The sequence below is a fragment of the Mesocricetus auratus genome, unplaced genomic scaffold, assembly GCF_017639785.1.
Source record: "Mesocricetus auratus isolate SY011 unplaced genomic scaffold, BCM_Maur_2.0 Super-Scaffold_100010, whole genome shotgun sequence".
In the NCBI taxonomy this organism is placed as follows: Eukaryota; Metazoa; Chordata; class Mammalia; order Rodentia; family Cricetidae; genus Mesocricetus; species Mesocricetus auratus.
The window spans coordinates 53,875,264-53,888,397 of record NW_024429194.1 but is presented as its reverse complement, the minus strand read 5'-3'; the positions used below and the strand labels follow the sequence as shown (position 1 = coordinate 53,888,397).

Here is a 13,134-nt window from a genome sequence, read left to right as displayed (position 1 = left end):
CAATGACACAAGACCACACCTACTCCAACAAGGCCACACCTCCTAATAGTGCCACTCTCTTTGGGGGCCATTTTCTTTCAAACTACCACAGTGTGTGTGTGTGTGTGTGTGTGTGTGTGTGTGTGTCTGTCTGTCTGTCTGTCTGTCTGTCTGTCTGTCTATGAAATGTGTTCCCCAATTCTTTTTTTTGTAAATCATATATTTAATACAGAAAATACTTGTAGAATTCATGAGCAAAAACCAAATAACCAAACCAGAAAATGACAAAAGAAAAGCTTATTTTCCTAAGGAAGAGACACAAATGGCCAAGTATATGAAAAGTTGTTCACCATCACTTGGTAATAGAAGCACAAATTAAAACCATAATGAATCACCACACAGGATGGATGTTATGAAAAATGAAAGGATAAGAAGTATTGGCAGGGCGGTGGTGGCATATGCCTTTAATCCCAGCACTTGGGAGACAGAGGCAGGTGGATCTCAGTGAGTTTGAGGCCAGCCTAGTCTACAAGAGCTAGTTCGAGGACAGTCTAGTCTCCAAAGCCACAGAGAAACCCTGTCTTGAAAAACCAGAAAAAAAAAAAAAAAAAAAGAAAAAAAGAAAGAAAGAAAGAAAGAAGACGTATTGGCAAGGATTTGAAGACAAGTGAACCATGAACCTTTCTATGGGGCTAGTGGAAGTGTAAACAGGTCCAGTCATTATGGAAAATAGTATGGAAATTTTTCAAAAGTTTAAATATAGAATAAATACCAAATAGTAATCACAGAGGAGATACAATTATTACCATGAAACATTGTCCCTGTAGCCATATTTATTGACCTATTAATTACAACAGTAAGATATGTGTTCCCCAATTTTTAACATGCTGATGTTATTGGTTCATAATTTAATGGAAATTGTTTATTTTTCCATATACATATATATTCCTAAATACAACCTGCTCAATACGTATAATGTTATTTGCATATATGTTTTCAGGGTTGACAATTGGTATTGGGTAACCAGTTGGTGTGCTCTTCATATTTAAGTTTTTCATTATTTTTTTCTCTAAACCATACATTGTTAAGTGTTATATTGAACTTATAAATATATAGAAATTGCATGTTAGTTTTTGTTAATTAATTTCTTAATTATACTATGATCAAAGAATATACTCTAATGATAGCAAGCTTTTTAGTTGTATTGTACATGTATTTTTACATGGTAAATGATTCTAGGTATACCATATGAATTTGGATAATATATTGTACTACCATTAGACTCAGAGTCTAGTACCACATCATGTCATTTTATAAATGGGGTTGTCCAATACTTCCATGCCCCTCCTCTCTCCCTCCCTTCTCTCTCTTTTTAGCTTTAGGTTTTAAATTTCTTTCTCCTGATATTGAACTTAAATTTCTTTCTCCTGGTATTGGACTTATACTATAATTTTCCTTGGCTATTCTGTTAACTGCACCCCATAAATTCTGACAAGCAATTTATTTTATCTATTATTTCAATTTTCAAAAAGTACAATATGATTTTCAAAGTTGGGTTATTGTGCCACATTAAGGAAATATTTAGAGAACAGTTAGAGATGACTTCAAGAAAGGAAACTGTAACACATTGTAGCTATTGTAGGGGCAGTGAATAGGATAAATTGACTCCAAAATAACCTACGCTCATCAGTGGTACCAAAATATCTGAGGTAATTTATAAGTTCTATTTCTGACTACTATCAACATATTATAGACAAAGTTATACCCACCCTGACCTCCATTTAACAGTAATGTCTTCACTGACTCAGGAAGCACTTTGAAAACGTGATTGTATTTCTTGAATTTCTCCTTCAAGTCTGCCCCTTCCTAGACTTTATACTTGCTGAGGATACACATTTGGGAGCTGTCCCTTGGCCTCTTTTGCTCACCCCTACAAAAACTTTCAGTTATCCTAATGGTACACAGACAGCCATTTCTCTTCACCTCAACGCTGCAGCCACACTCAGCTGGGATTCCTCACCTTGGTTCTCTATCACTGGTTCCCTACTATCCTTCCTGGTAGCAGTAGGAGTAAGCCTCAAAATATATGAAATATCATTATTGCTTGAAAACCCCTAATGTCTCTGTATTTCAAAACAAAATTCAAGATCCTGGCCATGGCTGACAAGGCCATCATGTACCCAGTCCATAGCCCTCACCTCCTTCACACACCCATGCTCATTCCACTCTAGTCCCGTCAGCCTACGCCTAATGCTTCTTGTCCATGCCGTACTGGCAGTGCTGTTGGCTTTTACTGTTTTAAAATTGTCTGCATAAATGCTCTTCCTTTAATAGTTTACACGTTGCTCTTTAATATTATTTAGGCCTCTATCCTCAAGGGTCTGACCCAGCCTACCTCCAAAAATTCAGCATTTACATCTCTACTGACCTTCTCCTGTTTTATTTGTCTAAAGAATTTATCACTTAAAAATTATATATGGGCCCAGAGAGATGGCTCTGTAGTGAAGAGTGCTTACTGCTGGGGCAGAGGGCAGGAGCTTGAATTCCAGCGTCTACGCAGGGTGGCTCACAAGCATCTGTAACTCCAGCTTCCATGCCTATGCCCACTTCTGGCCTTCATGGACACACACACACACACATACACACACACACACACACACACACACACAAATAAATCTTTAAAAATTCTGTTTGTATTTGTTGAATGTTTTACTTGTCTCCATTGCTAACTTGAAAACTTGTTTTCCTTATGGCTTAGCACAATGTCTCCACAGCATGCTCCTCCCTAGGATGTTGTGCTGTCTAGCACACTCTGTACTTCTGTATCTCTTTATTAACTGTTGTTCTCAGAACTCTATATCTAATCAAGAGCAGGGGCTGGTTTTCTACACATAGGGTCAAGAATAGTGTTTGCCAGTGCGTGTAACTAAAAAACCATTTGCCAAGTTGATAGAAGTGGAACGCTTAGTGATTCTTTTGCTCACGTCACCTTACCTTGATTGCCTTTTGGATATTGATGCACGATTCTCTTATGGTTATCAGCAGCTTGTTGAATCGTCCCATCTCTTGGACAAGGACGGTGTTCATGCTCTGAGTGTAGGTTGTGGGGTATCTCCTCATTGCAGACTCTACATCAAAGTTGTTTGGAAGTTTTCCCAGGATGTCTCCGGCAACGTCGTTTACTATTTCATCTGATGACTTTGTTCCAGAACCTGATGCGCGAGACTGAAGAACCCAAACTGTTATAAACATCCTCATCAAGGTCAAAGGGTAGGCAAGAGGGGAAAAACTGCTGGGCAAATCTACGAAGGAATTATCTATTCTATTGATGGTTCTTCTCCACACACGGTTTATTGAAATGTAAGAGCCAGGGGGGATGAAGTTCTGAGAGAAGATGGTTGTGAGGCAGGAGGAGGAGGGGCATTCACTAGGTTCAGAGAAACAGGACCTCATGGAGACATTCACGTGTCCCACTGCCTGGGACCCACTGAAGCTCGACCAAGCATCTGGCCAGTGCCGAACCTTAACACCCATGAGGGAGGAAGAAATGTGAATGTCTTGAGAGAGATTGCCACAAAATCTATTTGCCAATATCTGATGCACACTGGTTGCCAGAAACAGACATACAGCTTTCTCCCTGAGCCTGTAGGGCAAAGGAAATAAGCCTGACTCCTCTAGGAGGCTAAGAGTTATAGAGAAAGCAAAGGCCGTAGTGATTGCTGTTGGAAGTCAGGAAGGAGCATCGATGCAATTTGTGCTTCCTATGTTAATAGTGGCATCTTGTAAACGAATTTGTATTTTCTGGAAAGGCTTTTAAAGAAATTCGGAGAAGAAATACCCTCTTGGGGGTTCACTAGGGGAGAATAAGCACTATTAGAATACAATTGACTTGCTCACATTTTCCCAGTTCAAGAAAACTGACTTTAGTCTCCCTTCCTATTTTATACTTCCTGGTTTCTTTAAAATTAATATTGGACATTCTAGTCTGTGAACACTATTGTTTTCCTTAGATTTCTGCCTGTCACACATCCCTAGAGGAGATTATAAAATCAGACAATAAAACAATTAAATGTTGGCAAGTTTTAATTGCCTGCTAATAAAAAGAATTAAGAACAGTGCCCACAAAATAGTGATTATTTTTTTTATAGTCCTAAGGTATTTAGTTTACAATTAATATCTAAAATAATAGAAGAAAAAAGGTACTGAATGCTGGGCCTACATTAATGGAATATCTTTCTCTTTTTACTCCATTTACAGAATAATTTGCATTTTGCATTTTGAGCCACGTATAAAGTGGTATAAATAGATTTAAAAAATCATTGTTTTCTAGAAAGAGCTATGCCCACTTAAAACACACGAAACACAAACGCTACCAAAATGATACAAACAAACACACCAGGCCTATACCCAACCAAAAGTGGCAGAGAAATACTTCCGCGGCTCAAACATCCCTAGTAATCCAAGCAAAACACAAGTTTTCGTGCTGAACTGATGGGAGGCATCGAGAGCTGCAGGGCGCTGTTCATTTGTAAGTGTTTAGCTTGGCTTTTCATTCCCATGCCCTTTCCTTAGCGGTTTCTAAGGCTTATCCTTCCTCCCTTTCTCCCTACGTTGGCAATTGAAACTGTGGCCTTACGTGTGCTAAACAAACCACACACTGAGAAGCTACACCTGGGCCCCCAGTCTGCCCTCCATTTTTAACTATTTATTCTGAAATAAAAGAGAAGCCAGAGAAATGGCTTGGCAGTTAAGAGTGCTTGCTGCTCTTGAAGAGGACTCGTGTTCAGTTCCCAGCACCCAGTAGGGAGGTTCACAGCTGCCTGTAATTCCAACTGGGCATCTGACTCCCACATACACATGCTACAGGTTCCCACATACACATGCATAGACACGCACCAAACAACGCACATTCAAAAGGCAGGGTGCATGGCTCACTGATTTGCCCAAGTAGACCTTGATTTTGGGATCCTCATGCTTTGGCCTCCCAAATGCTAGCATTACAAATGTGAATCAGCTCACCTGATTGGGCTGTTTTCCTTTTACTGAGTACAGATGCATTTGATCTATATTTAATGAGACCTTGCAGAACTTAGCCTTTTCAGAAAGCCTCCAGCATATTGGTTTCATAATTTTCCTTCTTGAAATAGAGTGTGACCATCAAGCATACAAAAAAGATCACTGCAAAAACTATACTCTTGACTCTGGTGTCTGTCTCTTCCATTTTTCTCTGAGACGTTTTAGGCAAGGACATCAGAGAAGATGTTTTGTCATTAATAACTAGCTCACAGAGCTCTGCAGTGCTGGTATCTGCCTGAGCTGTGACTCAAGAGCCATTGCCTACCCATTATGAAAGTCACACTCAGGAATCTGAGTCCAGGGATGGTGAAATCCACTGTTTAATCACATACCGAGGTACTACCCTTGTGTATTCAAATCATGTGTTTGGAACCGAGTCATTTTCTGTTTGAATGAGCATACTGTTTTATGGGTTCTGCAGTGTGACACACATCATATATGACAAGCTTCTAAGGTCCACAGCACTGCCTGACTCACGTGTGTGCTCTGGCAATGACAGGTTTGCATGTCATCAACGTGAGAGATGGACATTAAAAGCAGTCTTTGTCCTCTTTGCCTTACTAGAAAATGGCATACTATCAGAAACTAGAAGTGCAGGCTTTGTGGACATGTCCATTTATAATAACACACCCCATGTCCTCCTGATTCTGGACCTTTTCAGCATCTTAGGTCTGACCCAGCCACACAATCTGAAGGAGAGTACAAGACAGCATCTTAGAAAGGGCTCTGGAACCAGTGAGGGTCAGACTGCATGGCTTCCAGTCTGGTCTCAAAACTGGACTACCCAACTTTGGTCAAACTACTTAATCCTTTTGTGCCTCAGCTTCCTATCTACAAAACAGGAAGAGCAATGGCTCTTCATCCCCCTGGTTCCCTATGTATTACACATCATATCCAAAGCTCCCAAAGCCATGCCAGCAAGGGCCAGTACCACAGGAACAGGAACCATCGCCGTTTAACCCAGAGAAGCCATAAAAACACCTAAATTCAGCACCGGAAAAACCTACATGCCTAGTTTATTGCATTTTATTTAATCTCCATAGGAACTCCTGGCATCTAGGTTAATTTGTTTTCAAAAGTTACAAACAGTGAGGTTCTCCTCGACACAGAGAGAATGTCTCTCGCTGGGCCCAGGATTAACAACTGTTTCTGCTCTGACTGCTGCCCACTTTTGCTTCCCTTCTGCTCACCCTGGGCACATTCTTCCAGCAGCAGGGCTGCACGCCTTCCAGTGCCTCCCACTGATCAACTGTTTCTTTAAACTCAGTTCGCAATATTGCTGTCACACACTTAAGCATTATGTTATCTAATAGGATAGGGTAAAAGGAATTTTTTATGTAAACTAGGTGAAATGTCCTGGGATATTAAAGATGAATCATAAAATAGACAACTGCCGTTAAATCGGTAGGAGACTAGTAAAACGGCACACAGATCCTGCTCCCTAACTGCTTCCCAGGTGTCTTTAAAATGATGCTTCCCACCTAAAAGACATGAAAGGGATCTAACATATGCTGCATTGGGGGCAAAGATTTAGGCAGAACAACAAAACAAACTGGAATTCCTAGAAGCAAGAGATTCAGAGAGATGCTTTGTTCGGAAACAAGACTGATGAAAAGAACATGCCAGATGTCCATGTTCTCTACGCTGAAGTCCATAATTAAGGGATTATGTGGGGGTCCCCCCTTTTGCTTTGAGAGCTCCTTCACCTTGGCAGAGCTTCACCAGGAGGCTTTGCTGGATGGGGGGTGGGGTGGGGAGCGGACAGGTCTGTGTTGGCTCCTGTTTCAGGGTGCCTCACAGACAGATCCTCGCTGGCTCGGGCTTAGGGTGCTCACAACACACACCTGGGTAAGGAGGATGTTATCAAACAGCAGCTGTGTCTCTGACTGATCTTTCGTGATGTCGGCGTTGGCATTCATCCCAAAGATTTCTGGGGCTGGGGTCAGTGGCAGAGTCTTCGTGTATTCGATGTAGCTTTTGTGCTGCAAAGACGAAGGGCAAGAAGTTTGGAGGTTAGATGTCAATTATGAGGTAGGACTTGGCTTAGAGACTATGCTTTTCAGTCCTCAAACCATGGCGAGAATGAGCCTATGGTACTGCACACTGAATGCTTTCCCTTCCTTAAGCCCAGGTCAAGGGCTAAAATTTTAAGAAAAAGGTAATGTGCCATTCAACTAAAACATTATTATTAGAGAGATTTATGGTAATAAAATTTAGAAGCTTGTCCTGGCAATGACAATGGGAGACAGACACTTAGGCAATGATAAAGCATCAGTTCCAAGAACATCTTTGCTGGAGAACAGAACTCCAGAAGAGAGCTCTGCACCCATCTCCTTGTTGGTGCTCAGAACCCGGCACCTCTGCCTAGAGGCTCCGTGAGAACTGACTGAAGCCCAGAGGAGGCACCTGGACTCTTTGGGTTTGGACAATTGGACTCAGCAGCTCACCTCCTTTCCCATCCCTCAACTCCATTGCTGCATAAGCCTGTTAGCCCCCAGACTAAGAGTTCATTGGCATGCATTCCCAGGACCTCCAGTCGACACGCTCCCCTCCCCCCAGTCTACAACCCTTCTTAAGGTCCCACCTATGAATCTATAAAAAACTCCCTAAAAGCCAGAGAGGTCAAGAACACCACAAGATAATTCACTGAATCAACTAACCTGGATTTATAGGGGCACACAGAGACTGAATGACAACCAGAGAACCTGCATGGGAATGACCTAGGCCCTCTGCACAAATCTTATACTAGTGTAGCTTGGTCTTCTTGTGGGACTCCTAATAGTGGGAACCAGGGTTGTCTCTGACACTTTTCTGGCTTTTGGGACCCTACTCTTTATACTGGGTCGCCTTGTTGATGCTACAGTGAGATCATAACTGAGCACTAACTAAAAAAACCTGAGATATCAATGTTAATTATTACTGCTAATATTTTTGACCTTCCATCTTGTGTATATTCATTTTAATTGTGACAAGGTCTTTTTACCCAAATATCAAGCTAATGCTGACAGAATTTCAGGTCACTAAGGAAACTATCCCACACCACAATGAACAGGAGAATCCCAACTCCCTTTGTACATGGTGTGTGCGCTATTCCTACATAACTTAGAAAAACAAGACAAGGATGAACAACAAAATTAGAAAAATTGGATGGGAAATCACCTGTGAAAAACTATGTCCTCAATCCCCAGGAGTTTTGTGTTCTCCTGCTTTTAGTTTCTTAAAGGGGGCAGGCATACTTACATCACCAGAAGGAGGAACGAAATAGATGCCACTCGAATCAAATTTGTAGTCTGGATTTTCAACTAGCTCTGTGCAGAAGAATTTGTTCAGAATGCTACGCAGCGTGCGCCGATCCCAATCATCAGTCACCCGGCCTCCGTAATTGCATTCCCCAGTCATGTACCGTAGAGCGTCATAAGGCAGTTCCTACGGTGGAGAGCTGCAGTCAGCAACCAGTTAGGAGATACCAGTAGCACATGGTGTGGAGTGATGTCTGTGTTTGGTACCATTGTCAAGCTAAGCATCTCCCTAAAAGTTATCAATCACAAATCTCCTTTTCTATACTCTCTGTCAATCACCGTAGTTTCCCCCAGGATCTTCCTCTTCTTGTCTTAGTTCATTTCCATTCAGGTGGTGTTGAGACTTAAAATCGCTGTATTTATTGTTCATCAATACAATTTGAATTGATAATAGTTTTAAAATGCTAGTGAGGGTCTTCATTGTCGCATCTACTTATTAGCATTTATTGTAACACAAGTCAAGACTTTTCCTTCTCTCTCCACCTCTTTTTTTTTTTTTAATTTTATTTTCCAGTTTAAATTTAGATAAGAAACAAGGTTGCTTCACAAGTCAGTTCCAGGTCCCTCTCCCATTCCCTCCCTTCCTCCCGAGCCCCCCCCCGTTATCCCCTCATTTCCCCAGGGAGGGTGAGGCCCTCCATGGGGGTGTGCATAGTCTGTCATTTCATATAGGGCAGGGCCTAGACCCTTCCCCAAGAGTTCAGGGTGAGAGTGCACCTCACATTGTTCTATGGGAGTCCAAAGTCCGTGTGTATACTTGGGATGGGTACTGATCTGCTGCCCAAGGCTCAATAGATTCCCTAGGCCTCCTCACTGACACCCAGATTCAGGGGGTCTTGATCAGTCCCATGCTGGCTTCCCAGGCTGATGCCTGGGATTCAAGAGTTAACCTTTGTCTGGTCAGCTGTTTTTGGGGGTTAAACCAGCCCAGTCTTAATCCCTTTGATCATCAGTCCTCCCTCTCTGTTACTGGCTTTCTTGAGTTCAGCTCAGTACTTAACCAAGGGAGTCTGCCTCTTCTTCGATCAGCCACTAAATAAAGTTTCTGTTTCCCAGACTCTCTGGCCATAGGATTGTAGGCTGGCACTCCCCAGATCTATGTCTAAAATCCATATATGAGAGAGTACATGCCATGTTTCTCTTTTTGTGACTGGGTTACCTCACTCAGGATGGTTTCTCCACCTCTTAATATCTAAATCATTTCTATCTTTTCTATGTGGGTACGGTATGTCTGGCATCTTCCCATTGTAGTTCAGTTCTTAGCATTGCCTGCCTGGTCTCCCAGCTTACTTTTCCATGGCCCCCATTTAGTGACTAAAATCAAAGGGATAAAAGTGCAGCATCAAGGCAATGGTGGGAGCATGTTTGCTACTCTGCCTCTGGGAGGATGCTTCAGGCTCCCTGGCTTTCAGTAACTCCAGACATTTCTTGCCTTGTGACAGCCTAATTCACCACGCTTCCAACTTCACAAAGCTGTCTTCCTATGTGTGCGCATCATACCTGTCTTACTGCGCATCTTTGAAGCATAGCATCAGCTGGCAGTTTCTGTAGATATTTGTGGTGGTTTGACTAAGAATGGCCCCCATAGGCTCATATTTGGGAATGCTTAGTCACCAGCGAGTGGCTCTTTTGATAGGATCAGAAGATGTGGCCTTGTTAGAGGAAGTGTGTCACTGGGAGAGGGCTTTGAGGTTTCAAAAGCGCATGCCAAGCCCAATCGTTTCTCTGCCTCTTAACCTGCAGATTAGGATGTAACTCTTAGCTGCTGCTCCAGCCTCCGAAACTGTATGCCAACCCTAATGCTTTCATATGTAAGAGTTGCCATGGTCATGGTATCACTTCACAGCAACGCAACAGTTCCTAAAACAATATTCCTTCTCATTTTGACCAAGTTCCTCTCTCTTTCTAGTTTACTGAGTATTTTTATCACTAGCGAGTGTGGGATATTGTCAAATGCTGTTTTCTGTAACTACTGATAGGATCATGTGTTTTAAATTCTCTTTAGCATGTTGATACAGTGGATTTGATTTTTTAAGTGCTAAACCAACTTGCATACTTACATATTTTAATTAGCTCCTCACTATAGATTGTATTTTGAGGTAGACTATATTATCCAGGTACTCAAATTGCTACCTACAAATGTTCCTCACTGGTTTTGTATGATTATTTTAGCTTAGATACATCCTCCTCTGGCACTGTATTTTATCTCTATTATTAGCTCCATTCTTCTTGTAGGTGTTAGCATAAAAAACAATTCATCAAATTCATGATTCATTTGAATATTTCTGCCACTTGAGCCCTCCATCTTTCATGGAAATAGAATTCAGCCTTCCCCATTTACAAGCCTATATTAAGTCTGAAAATTTTGTTTTTTATGTTCTATTGATAGACTTAATTAAAGATATCTAGCTAAATTTGAATAAGATTCTGCCAAAATACAGACAACTTGCTTTAGGCTGGGACAGTTCCCTATTCTTACAAGCTCATGTAGTGATTTATAAGGCAGTTTTCAAAGTTTCAAACTTGTTTAAATCCAGTTGACAACAGAAAAGAGAACATCCCATCATGCCCAACATTGGATGTTCCACAGAGAGTGAGAAAGCAAGAGGGACAAAGAGGGAAAGTGAGGGGAATGAGAGTGGAATTGAGGGGAGAGGAAAGACAGGGGAGGGAAGGGGAGAAGGAGAGAAGGAGGAAAGGAGGTTGAACATCTCAAGTTCAAGGCTTGCCTGGCCTTCAGAGTAAGTTCAAGACTAGCCTGGAAAAGGAGATCAAATGGTACCTCATGGAGAAAAAAAGGAAAAGAAAGGAGAACACTGGTGTGGTAGCAGATATCCGCAATCCCAGTACTTGGTAGGCTGAGGCAGGAGAATTGTCCTGAGTTCCAGGTCAGTCAGGGCCACATATTGAGACCCTATCTCAAAATGGAAACAAGACAATGACGACAGCCCCAGAGAGAATCAGAATTGTGAAGAGTGATGTGAGCCTAGTGTGACTTTGGGCTCTCTGGCCTCCTCCCAGAATCTATTCCTCTTCTTAAATGGTGTTAAGTCATTTACTTCTAGACAAACAGTAAAGACTCAAAAATAAAAATGTTATTTCACAAAAAATGAATTCATGCTCCAGAAAAGAAGAAACCTAGTCATCCTAGTCTACACCTGGCTGACTAAAGGTCTTTTCACAGTAAATACAACACCATTACTTTTCAGAGCTCCACAGGTGGCTGTGTCAAAATAAAGCAGAAAACCTAGATTCTTTGGAGACAAACTGGCATCCTAACTACCCGCTAAAGCAGTTACAATTTCCTGCTATAATCAAGTACTACTTAATAGGCTGTTGGGAACTACCCTGCAGTTTATTTTATCAGAGCAGAATTAATCAGAAGTCCCTGCTCACAGCATCAACAGTTACAACATGATAAAGACTAAAAAGGTAATGTCCTTGCTGTGAAGTTTATGGTACCTCATACTGGTTCAGGAACATGTGGAGTTGCTGCACACTGATTCTTAGATCTGTCTCGTTGAATTCATACGGAATATTCCACCCCAGGGGTCCAAATTTTCGTCTCTCTTGTACCAAAGCATGAAAGAAACAGAGGCCATAAAGCAGCTTCTTGAATTCTTCCTGTAATGACAAGAAATGGTCCCGTGACATTATTTTTGTATGAACATTGCTTTAGATTTGATATCTCTAAATTAATATTATTAAATTCCTTTGCTTGTAAATAGTACCTGGCTATTTTCATACACCAAATAAATAAAACACAAATGTATTGCTACAGGTATGTCAAACAAAATTATGCCCAGTCATACTCAAGTTCAATCAGCACACACAGTTCTGTACACTAGGTTTCTAGGAAACAGAGCAAATTCATCTAATTTGAATTTTACAGGATTTTTTTGAGGGGGCCATGTTTGCAGCTGAAGCAACACAACACAAGAACTATGAACTCTCAGGCCATTTTAGAGAAATTTCAAAATAGACAATTTGAAGAAAACAGGCAGTTCTAAAACCTTTAAGAATACTGGGAGTCAACAACAGAGGTTGAAGTAGAGCTGCGGAGTTTCTTCAGACAAAGTAATTCTATGCTGGGAGTCTGCTTGCACCCTTCCTCCCTGGTGAAGGACATGGGGGAGACAGTCATACTCACTAGCAAGAAATCAATGGGCCATCAGGGTTGACACAACAGCTAGAGACTGTGGGTAAGGGCAAAACCCAGAGCGGAGAAAGAGCAATCCATTGCCCCAGAGTTGAAGATGCAGAGGGAAATGCCAGGTACACATTCCAGCAGTGAGTCAACCAGATGGGAATCCCAGAGGGCAAGGGACGCTGGTGAAAACAACTTGTACCACGTGGTGAGGAAACCTCATAGGAAGGGCCTGTCTGAAGGGCACACCGGAGAGCCAGAAACATAAGAGGCCAGACGGGGCAGGCAGGAGAGGAGGGAATATGTTGTTTTAAACCCATGCCAGACCAAAACGTTCCCAGCTGAGTTCAGGGATGTCTGCCCCTTCCTATCTCAAAACCATTGTGAAGTGAATTGTACCAACAGCTGCCAGCTGTGTCACTCACAGGTTATGAAAAGGAGAATGCCAACTCCATCCTCTCCCCCTGACAGTGTGCAATCTGACAACCAGGGACACTGGGTTAGAGCCTGGAGAATCCAAAGGCCATATTTTAAATAACCACAAAGTTATTAACATTGTTATACTTCCCAATTTCTAAATCAGGCTCTCCTTGAAACTGAAAGTAACTAGAAGATATTTTATTATTTAGCAAA

General features: G+C 41.8%; 1 protein-coding gene across 4 annotated transcripts in view; it reads right to left on the bottom strand.

The window, feature by feature from the left end:
- Positions 1 to 13,134, bottom strand: part of Dnah7 (dynein axonemal heavy chain 7) — a 275,393-nt gene that overhangs the window by 15,100 nt on the left and 247,159 nt on the right. For all 4 annotated transcript variants that reach the window (XM_040753634.1, XM_040753635.1, XM_040753633.1 and 1 more), the window contains 4 exons: positions 11,817 to 11,978; positions 8,296 to 8,481; positions 6,900 to 7,037; positions 2,974 to 3,204 (listed from right to left, as the gene is read on the bottom strand). In XM_040753634.1, the coding sequence (XP_040609568.1) occupies positions 2,974 to 3,204; positions 6,900 to 7,037; positions 8,296 to 8,481; positions 11,817 to 11,978 (717 nt within the window). The remainder of the gene's footprint in view (positions 1 to 2,973; positions 3,205 to 6,899; positions 7,038 to 8,295; positions 8,482 to 11,816; positions 11,979 to 13,134) is intronic.